This window comes from Palaemon carinicauda, chromosome 28 (genome assembly GCF_036898095.1).
Source record: "Palaemon carinicauda isolate YSFRI2023 chromosome 28, ASM3689809v2, whole genome shotgun sequence".
Taxonomy (NCBI): Eukaryota; Metazoa; Arthropoda; class Malacostraca; order Decapoda; family Palaemonidae; genus Palaemon; species Palaemon carinicauda.
In genome coordinates, this window is record NC_090752.1 from 70,894,582 (window position 1) to 70,912,444 (window position 17,863).

Here is a 17,863-nt window from a genome sequence, read left to right on the forward strand (position 1 = left end):
TAGGTCCGCGAACCATTCTCTCTCCTGCCACCAGGGCGCTACCAGTCATCCATAGGTTGTTTGCCACCTCACTCTGTTGAGCACTTGTCTGAGCATCCCGAAGGGCGGGAAGGCATACACGTCGAGGTTGTCCCAAGGGTGTTGAAGAGGTCCATCACTGGGGAACCCCACTTCAGGATGACCGTCCGGGCCACTCCCGGGTGTAAGGACCACTCCGACCCCACTACTTGACCCATCCTGCTGAGGCCGTCAGTCAGGACGTTCCTCTTTCCTGGAATGAATCTGGCTGTAACCTCAATCTATTCTTTCGCAGCCCACTCCAGGAATCGTTTCGTGAGACTACACAGATCCTTCGACTTCAGTCCTCCTTGTTTTTTCACGTAGTCGCACATCAGAGCCACGGTGTTTCCCCGGAGTAGATGGACGAATTCTCGGCATGCCCTTTGCACAGCCATCAGCTCTAGCACGTTTATGTGACGGCTCTTCTCCTCAAGGGACCACTTCCCTTTTGCTGACTCGTCGAGAGCGTGGGCTCCCCAACCCTCCTTCGACGCGTCTGTGAACAACAGCATCTCTGGAGGATCGGTTGCGAAGGGCATTCCTTTGAGGGAGTTCGTCCTGTCATACCACCACTTCAGGACTTCCATTGTATCCGGGAACACCAGAACTATTTTGTGCGGGGACTCCCCTGGGGTCCAGAGCTCCTTCAGGTTCCATTGAACTCCCCTGAGTTTGAGCCTCCCCTGGGGGACTAACTTCTCCGACACAAGGTGGCCCACCAATCTCTGCCAGTCCTTGGCTCTCCTGGGCTGGTCTGTTAGGAAGGATTGCAGTATCTGATCCAGATTGTCTAACCTCTCCGAGGAGGGGAAGGCCCTCACCAACGGGGTGTCTAGAACCATCCCCAGGTAGGTCATCCTGGTGGAGGGCGTCAGCTGCGACTTTTCCAGGTTGGTGATACCCAAGTCCCTGTAGAACCGTAGAAGCTTTGCGCCTTGCCCCCTCAGTGCTTCCTCTGAGGCTGAAAGTAACAACCAGTCGTCTAGGTAACGAATCAGGCGGATACCCTGCTCGTGTGCCCAGGCTGAGACTGTTGCGAAAACTCTCGTGAAGACCTGAGGAGCTGTCGACAGTCCAAAGCAAAGAGTTCTGAATTGCAAGGCTTGGGTACCCCACTTCACTCTTGGGAACTTCCTGCTGGAGGGTTGGACGGGTATCTGAAAGTAGGCGTCCTTGACGTCTAGGGACATCATGAAGTCCCCTTCCATCAAGGCTGCCAACACCGACTTCGGGGTGTCCATTTTGAAGTCGGTCTTGCACACAAACTTGTTGAGGGCTGACAGATCTATGACCGGCCTCCACCCCCCCTGTCGCTTTCTCCACCAGGAAGAGTCTGCTGTAGAACCCCGGGCCGGGATTCCTGACTGGTTTCAACGCCCCTTGGGCGAGCATGGCTGACACTTCCTCCTGCAATGCTGTTCTTCTTAAGGGGTTCTTGGGCGCCAACCACTCCGCCTGGTGATCCGGGATTAGAGGGGGCGGTTTCGCTAGGAAGGGCAACCTGTACCCGTCCTTTAGTACTGCTACGGTCCACAGATCCGCTCCGTAGTCCCTCCAAGCTTGCCAAGAGTGTTTGAGGCATCCCCATACCTGAGGCTTCGGCAGGAGTAGGGGTCCTCTCTGCTTATCTTCTCCTAGAGGCGCGGCTGGATCAGCCTCTCCTGGAGTTGGAATAGGAGGGCCTAAAGTTTGATTGTGGGGCTGAACTTCCCCTACGGGAGGGCTGCGGGGCTTGGTGCCAAGACACCGACGGGGACTCCCTCTTCGGTTGGACTGGCGAAACATGGGATGGGTGAGGGGGCGTCTGAAGAGGGTCTCCTGTGAGCTGGCCGTCTTGCAGGCAGGGGTCTGGGCTCTCCCGCTTCTTTAAGTTTCCTGACCCTCTCCATCACCTCCTCGACCGCCTTAAGGGGGAACACAGACTCGCCCCAAACTGGTGAGTGCCTCAACGCCCTCGCTTCCCGTTCGGGTAACCTCTGTACGAACTTGCTCAGCACTGTGTCCCTCTTCCGCAGGACCCAGTTGGCTGATTCTCGGGGACAAAGGTCATGAGAGGACTGGAACTCCACCAGCGTTTAGGCCCACCAGTCCAACCACGAAGAAACGAACACCAGGTCTAGGGCCATATCCTCCATCATGGACCTTTCCCCTGGTGAAAAGCACACCGGAGCAGAGGATACCCGGTCTTCTGTCGCTCCCTGGTTCAAAATGGCGATCGCTGGCTCGACCATACGGGGACCTCCGCGACGACCCTCCGGGACATAAAAGCGTTTCTGCGTTTTAAGTCCCGGGAGAAGTTTGGAGGCACCCAGGCTCCTGGGAGCGTCCGCTTGGCAGGCTATGAACTTGTCTATGTGGTCCATTCTCAGCTTCACGTCCCTCGCCAGGGGTAGGGCTAGGGAAGGCTTCTGGTGAACCGGGTCGTCCATCAGTCTGCTCAGCCCGGAGAGCCAGGCCTGCTCTGTCGAGGGCTTAGGCTCATCTAGCCTATGGTGGCGTCTGATGAGGGCCAAGACTTTCCGGTAGGAGGAGACGTTGTCTGAAGAGCACTCTCCTCCTTCTACAAGGCCTTCGATTATCAGGTCCTCTGCATGGGGAGTCTCGTCAATGGCGGATGGAGCCGCGTGGGAAGGCAGGACCTTCTTCTCATGCCGAGCCATTGGCGGGGCGACCCGCAGAGCGGGCGGATTCGCTGGGACGCGAGTAGCCGTCATGGGTCTACTCCCTCCTGCGGAGCTTCGCAGAGCTGCGGGCTTCTCCAGACCAGCTGGCCAGCATTGTTGCTCAGGGAAAGCCGTCGAAGTACCAGAGGCTGGACTAAGCTGCCAGGCCGAAGGAGCGGCTCTTTCCTCTGGGCGGATGGAGCCGGAACCTTCGCGGACTTAAGCTTGTCGAAAGTGACCTGGTGCGTCGCCTTCTGACGATGATTGGGTCTGCAGGAGGAGCCGTGTCGCGAGGGTGACGAAGAGGCTCTAGGGAGCCAACCGGAGGCGCCCGGGGCGGAGGTAGCCTTAAGGAGTTCACTTATCCTTAGACGAACGGCTCCTCTTGTATTTCTTCCTGGAGGTCCTGGATTGTTTTCTGGCGTGGCGTGAGCAGGACCTCTTCCTGCGGGACCTCTCCCGTTTCCTCCTCGAGTCCCTCGGACCCTCATCTTCCGAGGAGAATGAATCTGACGAGAAGGAGGGGAGCGATGTCGGGGGGGAAAGGTAACCCGCTGAGTCGACTGATACGTATAAAGTTGCTGGGTGATCTCCGTGCCATTCCATTGGCGAAGAGCGCTGCAAGAAGATGGGCGGGAGCGTTGACGACGGCGCCGGGGGAGACCGAGGTACTTTCTTGAGAGCGAACCAGGTGTCGAACTCCTCCTCTAGTCTCATGGGCGACCTGAAGGGCGTCCTGGGTGGCGCCCAGGCGACAGGATCCGAATTCAACGATCCTGCTTCTTTCTCGGCGTCTCCCCCGGTCGCTGAAGCACCTGAAACACATACCCATGATGCGGGGGAAGAGGTCGTAGCAGGCTTCCCCCAAATCGGATCTTCGGCCGAGACGGGCCCTGCAGGCACCAGGACCTCGTCTCCCGAACACACTCCCGCCCCTCCCTCAGGCCCCCCACATGCTTAACCGACACAACATCCCCACCAACAGACATATCAGACTCTTGGGGAAGGGCAATGGGCCGCTTCCCCGCAACAGACTTACCTTGTCCCCTACTCTGCCTACTCTGGGTAGGGGAAGGCGGTAGGGAACCCCTCTCTGACGAGGCATCGGGCGACGCTAAAGGCGAGGAGATGCTAGCCTTCTTAGGCTATCTCTTGGCTGCTTTCTTTTTCTTCGTGCCGTAGAGCACCCACTGGATCTCGTTCCAAGACTCGCACTCCGGACACATGGCTGTAGGGGAACACGCACTGCCCCTACACGAAGAACACAAGGTGTGGGGGTCAACCTCCGGCTTGGAGAGAAAGGAACCACAAGATTTACCGGCCATAGGCCCGGGGCAACGACGGGGATGCTCCATAATGAAACACTAAGGCACCAGTCGATACAGGGACACAGAGGAAAGAGGTGGGTAAGGTTAGGATTGAACTTATGGGGACAGCGTGGTGGCCGCGTGAAGACACAAAGGGTCGCACAGGGTGAAGAGAGTGCGGCGAGATGTTAATCACGTTGCGACCAGAAACTTCTGATGACCGAGACCTAGCCGAGCCTGCTCTGACCCGGGGTCGCCTCATGGCGCGTATTCATCCACCCAGAGGTACCCACTATAGAAAACGGAGATAGGGGAAACTACACAAAATTCTGGTCGGTTGGGAGGAGATCCAAGATACTCCGAAGAAAGTAGTTCGACGTAAGAATTCCGTGTTGGAACAAACTATATATTTCCAATTATATAACGCAACTTAAAATTTGTTGTAATTTTAATAAGTTTAAGTCATATCTGTTGTTTAAGACAACTGGTGAATAGCAAAATCATCATTGAATAGACTAGCTTTTGTTGTATCATTGAAAATCTAAAAATACCTTACCACTAGAGCTACAGGGAATGCTTGCTGCACTTGTACTTTCCAAGCTTTGCAAAAAGTTTGATGGAGCATTTGGTAGCAATTATGTTCTTCTTAAGTAGGAGTACTCTCATGAGTAGAAAATGTAATGCAGCAGGGCAAGGTTCTTCAATACAACAGCACCATTCGAAGGAACCACGCTCAATAGACAAGTCTGGTGTAGTGCTTTTAGGTTCTCACCATCACTCAAGCTGTTTGCCCTGCCTGAAACTCATGACAGTAAACTTATGGGAACCTTCTAGTCCTAAACTGTCGGCGAAGTTCGAAGATGCCTTAAACACTTGAACATGCCCCCCTTTTACCCATTTCTCTGATTTCAGAGCAGTTGTTTCCTTTCCCTCCCTTGTGGGGCAGCAGTCGTGCCATTATTTCCTGGCTCAGACATTGATGCAGGTAAGCTTTCATACTGAACAACTGTGCTACACGAGTAACATTAGAAACATTTCCCCTACTCTGCGTATGAGGGGGAGGATAGATATGAAAGTGTACCGCATGTGTTTCACACATTCGTACACTGTAATGATATTTGTTTTTTGTACATTATCGTTACCACTCTCCCCTTGCACTGATAACCTGTTGGTTCCTGTATTTACTTGAATCAATGTGTTTGAATTTTGGTGCCATTCTTTCTTGGAACAGCTTGTATTTATACTCGTGCTGTGTTGAAATAAAGTTCAGTTACACTCGCTCCACTTTTCAGTTATGTCTTAACTGGTGCATCCGCACATTAGTGACCACCGGAGTGTTTAGCTCCCTCCTGCTTTCCCCTTCACTCTTGTGTCTTATTGTTTGATGATGCCAACATCAGACACAGACTCTTCTATCAACATGGCGCCAAGCCTCTGAGATTACCGTCCTTTGCCAGCGCAGAAGCGTTCGCTTGGTTCCAGTGTGCTGAAGTCCAGTTTCGCATCAAGGGCGTGACACGGTCAGGTACCAAAGCAGCGTTCTCGCAGCGATCCCCGAGGACACTTTCCCGGAAATTTCTGATTGGCTTTGCGAGCAAGGAGACATGCCAATAACATATGACGCCCTCAAATCATAACTCCTAGAGCAGTACTCGCCATCGCCGCTCGCTTAGCGAAACTTTTTCAGCTCCCTCAACAACCATTGGGGGACCAAAAGGCTTCGCTCGCCCTCAGGGAAATGATCGGTATCGCAGATGGCTCTCCTAGTGAAGTGAATCTACTTCGCGCCTTTTTGGTATAGTGCCTACCCGAAGTGGTACGTGCTGTTATCCCTGATGTTGATATTTTGCCTATGAAGGACCTGATGACCAAAGTTGATGCCCTTATGCACAGCCACTTCACAACCTTCCAGACCTCCATCAATGCCTCCACTCCTGACAAAGTGAAAACTTATTTGACGTAAGTCTACGTGAATGCGAGAGGACACGGACGCCCACCCTGTTACGTGCTGGAGCGGCGACAATGCCGCCCACCACCCACATATACAACCCCTCGCTTATGCCCCAAACAACCACCTCTCCAGCCATTTCTCAATGCCCATCAGCTGCAGTTATGCTACTACCACTCCAAATTTAGGGTTTTTGCAAAGAAATGTGCAAAGGGTTGTCAGTGGCCAAAAAATGTACAAGTAGGTTATCGCTTGCAACGGTAGCCTCCCGTCACCAATCTCCTTTTTACATGACGCAGGTTCGGGTGAGCAATTTTTGGTAGACACGGGTGCTTGCTGTTCTCTTCTGCCAAGGCCACTCCCTAGGACAGGAGATAGTCTTTCTAGGTCTGCTGACATCTGCCTGGTAGCTGCCAAGGGTTCTGACATATCCATCCACGGTTGTGAAACCCTCACATTATCGTTTGGAAGCGCCAAATATATTTGGAAGTTTCTCATTGCTGACACCACATTGCCAATCCTTGGTGCCGATTTCCTGTCACTTTTCCACCTCATGGTCGATATAGCTCACATATGGTTATTTAACGCTGATTCGTATCCCACTGACCTTACTCGACACATCAGTGCGCCCACGGATGCCTACTACTACCTCCTCACATCCTACCCGGAAGTTTTCCGTCCAGAACTTCGTCAAACGCCCATGGTTCCCGCAAACCACAGTATTTATCACCATATTAAGACGACAGGGTTCCTAGTGTTCGCCAGATTCAGACATCTGGCAGCTGCTAAAGAAAAGTTTGCCAAAATGGAAAAAATGGGCCTTTGCCGAAATGCCTCAAGCCCATGGTCGTCATCCTTGCACATCGTCCTGAAGAAAGATGGCTCTCAGCATCCATATGGGGGATTACAGGCGCCTGAACATGCAGACAGAATTGAATCACTAAACCTCCCCCCCAACCATTGCTGACGTGACCTACTTGCTCGAAACAAAAGGTTTTCTCCACTTTCGACCTCCTAATCAGCTGTGGAATAATCTTCCTAATCGGGTAGTTGAATCAGTAGAACTTCAAAAGTTCAAAGTTGCAGTAAATGGTTTTATGTTGAACAGGCTGACTTAGTTTTTTTATAGTTTATTTATGACATATCTATTTTGATGTTACTGTTTTTAGAATGATTTATTGTTAATTTGTTCTCATCATTTATTTATTTCCTTTCCTCACTGGGGTATTTTTCCCTTTTGGAGCCCCTAGGCTTATAGCATCTTGATTCTCCAATAGGGTTGTAGCTTGGCTAGGAATAATAATGATAATAATAATAATAATGATAATAATAATAAGGGGCATTATCAGTTACTGATGGACCCAAAACACATCCCCAAGACCACCATCACCACACCTTCAATCACTCCTGTTTTGGCCTTCGTAATGCTGGGGCCACTTTTCAACATCTCATGGACGACATCCTAAGGGACCTTGGGCATGATGAACTATTACCACCGTTTCCTGTCAGCCATTGCAGCCACTTATGCACCCCCCCCCCCATCAACCACTGCTGTTCCTAATTTTCCTGTGCCAAGTGCACCTCTCCTCTCCACAACGCCAGCGACGGGGCAGTCCTCGAGCAGGTGGTCAACGGCTCACCCCGACCATTGGCCCTTCAGTAGGAAACTATTCAAGGCTGAATCCGGCTACTATACCTTCGACCGCTAATTGCCAACTGTGCACTTTGTCCACATTCACGTTCATGTTGTAGGTCCCCTACTCGCATCACAAGGACATCGTTATTTGTTTGCCGTCATAGACTGTTCCACTCATTGGCCTGAAACTGCAATGTCCTGCCTTACTCTCAGGATGGATAGCAAGATTTAGTATCCCTGACAATATTACTTCTGACAGGCAACACTTTCATCTCTCAATTGTGGACATTGTTGGCCAACCTCCTAGGTATCACTCTTCATCAAACAAACCTGCAGCCAATGATTGAACGTTTTCACTATACCCTTAAAGCAGCTTTGTTGTCCTCCTGCAAGGACTCCAACTGGTTTACCCAGCTACATAGGTCCTCCTGGGACTAAAGATGCCATGGATGTCTCAAATTTTGTTTCCGTCTGCAACTTCCTCTGATAATCTACTCCATGCCGCCAAACTTACTAACCCCCCAGCAAAGCAACACATATCGACACCAGCAAGCCACTTCTAACGGCCCCTTTCCTTGTCAAACAACAAAAGCGTTCTTACTTAACGTTTGTGGCAAAGAAAACTGGGTTTCCATTGATCGCCTCAAACCTGCATATCTTGTGCAAGATAACCCCGCCTACAATGCGCCACTCCAGAGCAGGGCGCCCTATTTCCCATGTATGTCTTTTTTTTTAGTGGGGAGCCATTTACCGCTTGTGTATCACACACGCTCGTACACTGATAACTTCTTTTCCTGTCATTTACCGCTTGTGTATCACACACGCTCGTACACTGATAACTTCTTTTCCTGTATTTACTTGAATCAATGTTTGAATATCTATGCTGTTCTTGCTTAGAATGGCTTGTATTTATACTCGTGCTGCATTGAAATGAAGTTCAGTTACACTCACTTTGCTTATCAGTTAAGCCCTAACTGTTGCATCTGCATGAAAGTAAGATTGAACATAGTGAGATATCCTTTCTAGGATATACATTGGGCTCTTTATCGACCAGTGGTGAACACTCACCTCTGTCAGGTTGGGGTGTATTGTCATCCTAGGATTTTAAACCAACCAGTATGGTTATATGGGTGCTTCTTTTCTCCTAAGAATACAATTCTTAATGAATGATAAAGGTTTGTATTTATGTAGGAGCAAATTATAAATTTTAAATGTCATTTAAATTTTTCGTAACTAAAAATCAGTGAATTTTTAAGTTTCACTTCTCAACTTGATCACCCTCAAAATCCTAGGTCAAGGGCACAGTGGCTTCTCACTGTGCTGGGCGAGGGGCTGGGCCTTCCCCGTTGCCCCCCAGTAATAAGCGACGTCAGTAAATGTTTTTACAGCCGACTCTAGGCTAGTTGAAAATATACTAAGGTTTGTATAGTTTGAAAAAATCACAAATTTTAAGTAATTTGTATTTTTCCTAACAGTACTTACCTCAAACTACTTTCTTAGGAGTATCTGGGATCTCCTCCCAACCGACCAGAATTTTGTGTAGTTTACCCTACTCCTGTTTTCTATGCGGGGTAACCTCTGGCGGAGTGATACGCGCCATGAGGCGACCCGGGGTCAGAGAGCATGCTTGCTCAAGTCTCTATCTCCAGTAAGTTTTTGACAGATAGGTTTCTACTAAGTCCTGTAAGGCACTTGGGGTAGGATGGGCGGGCCATAACCCGAACCCGAAAGTATTCGAGGTAAGTACTGTTAGGAAAAATACAAATTACTTAAAATTTGTGATTTGTTCCAACACGGAGTACTTACCTCGAACTACTTTCTTAGGAGACTTATACCTTAGAAGGTGGGAGTGTCCCTCAGGACCCAGAGACCGTGATGAGGAGAGAAAAAAGGGAACCTAGATAGGAGGCTAGGTTCTGCTGACCCCCAAAGGAAAACACGAGAAATAGGGAAACTACCCAAAAAACTATCTTAGTGTCTAAGTAACTCACCTCTGTAAAAATCCTTGGAGACATATTCTTTCACTGACTGTGTATCCCATGGCAGTTGAAGGATTTTAGGGTCATTTCAGGAAAGGTTAATAAGGGAACAGAGGGGGTAAGGAAGGAACCTGTGTCTCTTGGACTTACTGCCCGTGGTTTTCCCCGGGGCTACACCTTTAAATCTTTTGGAGCGCGAAAATGACGGGACCGAGAGAGAATCCGTCCAGGGACCTCCTCGAACAATCCTTCAAGTAGTGAGCTGTGAAGGTTGACTGACTAGACCATGTACCTGCCCTCAGGATTTGGCCCACTGCCATGTTCTTCTCAAAGGCCAACAAAGTACTTAGCCCTCTAATGTCGTGGGGTCTAGGCTTCCCCGGAAGAGGAACCCCTGCACTACTCTAGGCTCTCATGATCACCTGCCGTAGCCAGAAGGAGATCGTATTCTTGGAGACTGGCTTCTTTACTAGTCCCGAGGAGACGAACAGACTCTTGATTTCGGGTCGAAGTCTGGCTGTCCTCTCTAAGTACTTCCGTACAGCCCTGACAGGGCACAGAATCAAGTCCCTCGGGTTGTCCGAACGAGGGATTGCCAGTACTGAGAATCCTTCAAACTTGGGGTCCCAAACTGCTGGATTCTGAGTCTTTGCCACGAAGGATGGTACGAACCTGAAGGAAGCTTTACACCAGCCCTTCGAGTGTGATACCCCGTACGACAGTCCATGAATCTCCCCTACCCGTTTTGCTGATGCCAGCGCTAACAGAAAAACTGTCTTGAGGGTGAGCTCTCTGTCCAAGATGTCCTTTAGGGGTTCGAAGGGAGGTTCTGACAGCATCTTCAGGACTCTAGCCATGTCCCACTGGGGCACCCTAATAGCCTGAGGGGGGCACGATTGCTCAAAACTCTTGATGAGCATCGAGATATGTCTGGAGGTACCCAGGTCGATGCCCTTCAGGAGGAAGACTTGGCCCAGGGCAGCCCGGACTCCTTTGATGGCTGGGATGGACATGTTTACCTCATCCCTGAGATAGAGACCAGGAAGTCCGCTATCTCCGGGATGGAGACCTGCAACGGCTTGATGTTCTTCGAGACGCACCACTTGGTGAAGGTAGCCCATTTTGCCTGGTATACTGCGGCTGACAAACGTCTCGGGTACCCTGACATCCTTGTTGCCGTCTTCGACAAATATCCTTCCTTCCTCAGGAGGCGCTCGATAACCTCCACGCGTGAAGGCAGAGGGACCGGGGGTTTTCGTGGAACCTTTGAAAGTACGGATGCCAGAGAAGGTCTGGTCTGTCCGGAAGGGGCCAAGGTGGAAGGCGCGCCAGTTCCTTTAGATCCTCGAACCACTCTCTCTCCGGCCACCAGGGCGCTACCAAAGTCATCCACAGGTTGTCCGCTCGCCTCACCCTGTTGAGGACTTGCCTGAGCATCCCGAAGGGAGGGAAGGCGTAAACGTTGAGGTTGTCCCAAGGGTGTTGGAAGGCGTCCTCGAACGCCGCCTCCGGATCTGGCACAGGAGAACAAAACACGGGGAGCTGTGCGTTCAGTCTCGTGGCGAAGAGGTCTATCACTGGCGAGCCCCACTTCTAAATGAGGGTCTTGGCCACTTCCGGGTGCAAGGACCACTCGGACCCTACCACTTGACCCATTCTGCTGAGGCCGTCGGCCAGGACGTTTCTCTTCCCTGGAATGCATCTGGCTGAGACCTTAATCTGCTCTACTTCGGCCCATTCCAGTAACTGCAGTAACGGGAGAAGAGGCTGCAGCAGTCTTTCCCCACATAGGAACGTCCGAAGAGACGGGCCCCGCTTACACCAGGGCTCCGTCCTCCGGACACACTCCCGTCCCTCCCTCAGGCCCCCACTTGCCTGGATCGACAAGACAACCCCACTATCTGGTCGCACAGCTCCTTCGATTTCAGTCCTCTTTACTTCTTTATGTAGGCCACCACTGTGGCGTTGTCGCACATCAGCACCACGGTGTTTCCCCAGAGCCGATGGATGAACTCTAGGCACGCTCTTCGCACTGCCATCATTTCTAGCATGTTTATGTGCAGGTTCTTCTCCTCGTCTAACCATCTTCCTCATGCTGTTTTGTTGAGGAGATGAGCACCCCAACCCTCCTTGGATGCGTCCATGAACAGAAGCATCTCCGGAGGGTGTTCGATCTGTTGTGCCACCACTCTAGGACTTCGTTCGTCTCCAGGGACATCGGGACCACCTTGTGCGGGGAGTCTCTCTGGTTCCAGAGCTCCTTCAGGTTCCATTGTACTCCCTTGAGTTTAAGCCTCCCCTTGGGGACCAGCTTCTCTAACGACACAAGGTGGCCTATCAGTCTTTGCCAGTCCTTGGCTCTCCTGGGCTGGCCCGACAGGAAGGGCCGGAGGATCTGATCTAAGTTGTCCAGTCTCTCCGCGGAAGGGAAGGCTCTCGCCAACCGGGAGCCCAGGACCATTCCAAGGTAGTTCATCCTGGTGGAGGGTATCAGTTGGGACTACTCAAGGTTGATGATGATACCCAGGATGTTGCAGAACTGCAGGAGCTTCGCGCCTTGCTCCCGCAGTACTTCCCCTGAGGCTGAAAGTAACAACCAGTCGTCCAGGTACCGAATCAGGCGGATGCCCTGTTCGTGTGCCCAGGCTGAGACTTTTGCGAAGACCCTCGTGGAGACCTGAGGCCAGCCCATAGTAGGGGCGTCTCTCCTGGGCTGGCTAGGTGAGGCGCGAGGAGGGAGCGAGGCGTCGGAGGGAGGACTTCTATGGGCAGGTCATCTCGTTGGAAGGGGTCTGGGCTCTCCCGCATCCTTCAGCTTCCTGACCCTCTCCACTGTCTCCTCCACTACCTTCAGGGGGAACACTGAGTCTCCCCACAGGGGTAGGTTCCTCAGGGCCCTCGCTTCTCTGTCTGGGAGTCTCCTGACGAGCTTGCTGAGCACGGTGTCCCTCTTCCGCAGCACCCAATTGGCGGCCTGAGCATAGAAAACGGGAGTAGGGTAAACTACACAAAATTCTGGTCGGTTTGGAGGAGATCCCAGATACTCCTAAGAGTATCTGGAACAAATACAAATTACTGTTAAAATTTGTGATTTTTATAACTACAAACCCTACTTTACAAAGGTCAGAAGTGGCTTGGCACCTTGACAGATAGGTGGTCATAACCATTCTCATTGCCTAACGGTCTTTAACTAACTACCTTGTTCCAGCACAAGGTATAGCTAGGAAAAAATACAAATTAATTTTATATTTCATTAAATTTAAAAGCAATGGAGATCTTACACTTGTAGCTGATAAAAATTTAATTTTCAAATGGAAAACAAATTCACATTCTGTACATTTTTTAGCTAGTCTTAATATCTTTTGTACAATTTAGTTTTGAGTCAATTCACATCTCATATTAGTAGTAGAAGTAAATTGTATATAGGCCTCTTTGAAAAATAGGCAGTGTAAAACCATGAAGAACTTTCCTAGCATGCCAGGTGTAAATTTTGCAATAAAGTTTCCTTTACATCAGGTTTATTTTGAAGTAGTTTTAATATATCTCACTTTCAGAATTAACAAACTTTTATACCATTATTCAGCTGTACTGTATCATAAATTTTCATGTAAATATTATTTGCAGGTTGGAAAATCTGTTGTAGTAAGGGAAGACCCTATAACAGGACGTGTACAGTTGATTGGCGTAGGACCAGTTGCAAATGCCAGGAAAACCAATCCAATTGCATACACCCTTATCCAACCACATCGCTTCTGGATCGAATTAGTTCTAAAAAAATTCAAGGACAATTTTACACGTTCACCTTGAATTTTTAATATCTTATGCCATTTGAAGTGGAGTGGGAGATAAAAAGATATAAGCAGCTTAGCTAAGATAATTTTGAACCCATGACCTTGTTCATGCTGCTTAGTATTCTAGTCTATTGTATGTTGTTATAGATTTAGGTATGAATAATTTCTATGAAATGCCTGGGCATTTAATATTAATTTCCAAACAATAAATGTTTTTGTGATGGCAATTCACTCCTTATAATATTTACTGTTATTCAGTATTACTTTAATGTCTTTAATTATTGTCCATTAAAGTAATACTTACAGGTAGTTGTTAACTTACGACGGTGATAGGAACCAAGAAACTAATAAAAAAGTTTGTGTCCATGGATTTATCATGATGCGTCATTATCAATGATCTCAATCATATTTTATCAGTAGTTTCTTACTGTTTATCATTACTTAATATTATGTTTCATAGGATATATGCTCTATTAATGCATTTTCATATTCTATTTTTCTTGGAAGCATTTAACCAATCAAGAATTACCTGATATTTTGTTTACCTTTGGTTTTGATCAGCTGATATGAAAGTCCCGCTAGCTACCGTATCAAAAGATGGCGTACATACGAATGGCGTACTTTTTATAAAATCTTTTACTTATTCGAAATATCTTCATGATGAACATTACATCATCGCCAATATGTTACAGAAATCAGTTTCCATACAGTTCATTTTAGCCATTATTATTAATCATGCGAAATATTTCTGGCTCTTTATCTGTGCTTGTGCGCATCCGCTCACTCAATAGCATACCGGTAGTTCATTTTTAAAGCTTCATACAGTATTTAATTTTTAGTTCAATATTAAGTCTTTATATTCCATTAGACATTATTGTGGTTTATTAAACCATGTTTATTTTCTATTTTTCAATTTCTTGAGGGGTTGAATAATCAACAATTGCTTTTGATTTCAGCTGATTTCAAGGTCAAGCTGCTGTACTGCGATTATGCGCACATACAGTACGAATAATGCGGAGGTATATAATTTTCTTAACATTCAAAATCTCTTCATAATGAATATTACATCTCACACCCACACACTCTCTCTCCCTCTCAACAAATTTTGAGCTTTAATTCACTGTTAAATCTTCATATTTATTTGGATATCATTAGAAATTCTTTGTATCATTACTCGATGTTTGATTATGGGAATAGTAACGCATCGTAAGGAAATCACTTGATTTGCCACTCGCCTTCTGCCAGAAATATGACGTTACCAGACTTTTTTCTTAAATTTATGGTAAGTTGTACTATTCTCATAACTACTGACAGACCACTAAAACGCTTTATCTTGTTACTCGGTGTTTTGATGATGGGAATACTGTAAGATTACTCAGTAACATGCCAAAAGGGAATCATTTGGTTTGTAAGCGCGCTTCTGCTAGAAACATGTCACAAGATGTGACATAAACTCTACAAAGAATGACTTGCAAAATATGTAAATCCCTTTTCTTTTTTCTTGCAAGAAAATAAAGAAAATACTACCTTACCAAGCAAAATTATTTTATTTTCATAATGTAAAAAGGAAATATTTTTAAGAAAATATTTGATTTTTAGTGTACTTTTCTTTAGATAAATATCAATCTAGTGTCAGATTAAATAAAACGCGTTTAGTCAAATTTACGCTACATAGTACTTATGACAACCGATACAGACTCACAAATTACTTTGTATCGTTACTTGACATTTCGATAATGGTAATACTAATAATAATCGTTAGGCTATTAGAAGGAAATCACTATATTGCCTGGTCGCTTTCCTCTGGTAATATGACGTCACCAGACATATGAACTCGACAGATATTAAAACTTTTCTTATTGTACTTTTTACTGAAAATGGATACTCTGATGTCATCGCCCTGAAAAATTGTTGTACAGTCGAACAGTCATAAGTCGCATACGTCGTAAGTCGAGGACTACCTGTATGTTGCTTGTAGTTAAGTATATTGTACTGGAGTTACTAATTTCATAATTTATTTAAGGTATAGCTTTCTCAGCAGGAAATGAAGCTAGTTACCGCATTAAAACTTCTAGTGCTAGTGCCCTCAGTGAATGAATAGTTTTTTGTATGCAACTGGAAAAAAAAAAAATAACCATGTCAGATGGCGTTCAACGTTTCACTTTAAAAAAATTACTAATACTGTATTTCTTTGTGATGCAATCTTTATACGTTTGTTAATATGGACTTGATAAGTTCTGATTATGAAGAAACATGTCAAGTTTGTGTATTTTCAATGTTACCTCACAACCCACATCGTTAATTGGATCCAGGAGATGCGACTTATCTCGAAATGTGACAAGTTGAATTTACATGTCTGAATAGACTTGTCACTAGGCTAAACCAAAAATAACCATTTTCAGTTCTTTATTTTATTTATGAATGCAATTTGAATAATATATGGTTAATAAGAATCTATTTTAAGCTTGCATACTTGTAAATTTAGACATGCAATTTGGCATGTTTACAGTACATCTCAGGGGTTATTTGTGAATGTGGGTTGCTCTAAGAAAATATAGAAGATGAAGATTTTGTAAAGTTAGATGAATGAAATTATTTTGCTATTGTATATAATAAACGAATTTGTTAAATTTACCAATATTTACATTCAATTTGTTTATATCACACGTATAGGGCTGTGGATCGTCAGCATTAACAGCTGATTCTGGCCGCTGTTGTTTGATATTCTTTTTAATAAGAGAACTGGTTTATTGATCCTGGAACTGTGCTTGTCTTTACTTCAAGGATTATGGTAGGGAGGAAAATTATATAAAAATTCTATTAAATATATGTTAACATAATCACAATACCATCGTGACTTTGAAAACAGCTGACAACAAAACCAAATTAAAAACAATCTAAGTGCTAAGGGAGACAACGTATTCATATGACAACTAATAATAGTTACAAACAAAATGTATGAAAGTTATTTTTTATGATAAAATGGTGCTGATGTAATTTTCATTAGGAATTTGTATTGAATGAATTAAGAAATTATATAAGACTATTCTGTTATCAGTATGTGTGCATATTCTCGATAGTCTTGATCAGCTGATGACAACCAAAAGCACTGTAGTTGTTGATTGTTAAAGTGTAATCAAAATTGAAAAAACAATACAAAATTGACTTTCTAAATAGGTTTCTTTTAGAAAGTGATGATATACAGCTAAATTAAATTAGATTTCAATTTCGTGTAAATCACCACTGGTGCTGATGCCACCGCAAATGGTAAATATTGAAACTACTGTGGAAAACTTCCTTAAGTTCTGAAAGACCACTAAATAAAAGATAACAACACAGAATCAGATGTTTTCATATTTTGTTCTCTTAGATTTATGAACATTTACTGAAAATTAAGCATTTCAATATGATTTTATACCTGTTCGACTTCCGTAAAGTCGAATAAAATGTCTTTAAACATTATTTTCTCCATATATTATCTATGACAAACGACGTATAATCGAAAATGACTTAACCCGAGGTTTACCTGTAGTGGCTTTAATGACAGTGGAGGATGATTTCATAATTTACATCTTAGGATAACATTTTTTTCTAAGCCAAATAAACTCTGTCAATATATTTTTTCATTTGCAGTAATAATCAAAGCAAGATTAAATGAAAGGAAAGAAAATGCTTCAGGATATAATCTGGCAAAAATTATAAAAGTAAGCATGTTTTCTGCAGTAAATAAACAGTAAGACAAGAGAAGGGGAGAATGTCAAATGCAGTGCTGGTCTGATCTTACACTAGAGGAAAGTCGGATACTTGTTAGAAAACAGAAAGATCATTTAGAATAACTTATTTCAAAATAAAATTAAGAAAAACCATAAGAAAAATATTAGAATTCAATGAATGCAGGACTGAGGCTCTTTATCATTTTTGTCAACAATTTTCAGTATTCCACAAGAAAATCTATAAAATGAGGCAAATACAGTGAAGTAACAAAAAAGAAAAAAACAGTTTTTTTCCTAGCTATACAAACCAGAGTCCTTTATGCAAAGTATAATCTTCAGCATGTGAGCTAGACAACCATTAAAACAGTTAACGAGGTAGTTAAAGACAAGAAGAAGCAAGGATGAGGAGCTCAGTCCCTTATCTGTCATGCATCTTCACATATGACCTCTTCGGCACAGGACTGAGGGGTATACAAACCACAGTCCTTTATGCAAGGAACAATCTAAAGCATGTGAGATAGACAACCATTAAAATAGTTAGAGGTAGTTAAAGACAAGTGGAAGCAAAGGTGAGGAGCCCAACCCCTTGTCTGTCAATGTATCTTCACTTATGACTTTTTGGCATAGGACTAAGGGGTGGTGGACTGGGTCTGTATAGCTAAGATATTTTACTTATACAAATCATCATCCTTTATGTAGGGAGACTCCTTGCTAGGTGGGTTGGCAGTCCGCTAGAACCGAACTGTAAGGTTCTTTGTTCCAACTA

The 17,863-nt window shown here is 45.7% G+C and overlaps 1 protein-coding gene across 3 annotated transcripts in view; it reads left to right on the top strand.

Moving 5' to 3' along the window:
• LOC137621656 (uncharacterized) overlaps nt 1-16,232 on the top strand; it is a 217,435-nt gene extending 201,203 nt beyond the window's left edge. For all 3 annotated transcript variants that reach the window (XM_068352143.1, XM_068352142.1, XM_068352144.1), the window contains one exon: nt 13,218-16,232. In XM_068352143.1, coding sequence (XP_068208244.1) covers nt 13,218-13,400 — 183 coding nt within the window. In that variant the 3' untranslated portion in view covers nt 13,401-16,232. The remainder of the gene's footprint in view (nt 1-13,217) is intronic.
• The last annotated feature ends 1,631 nt before the right edge of the window (nt 16,233-17,863 follow it).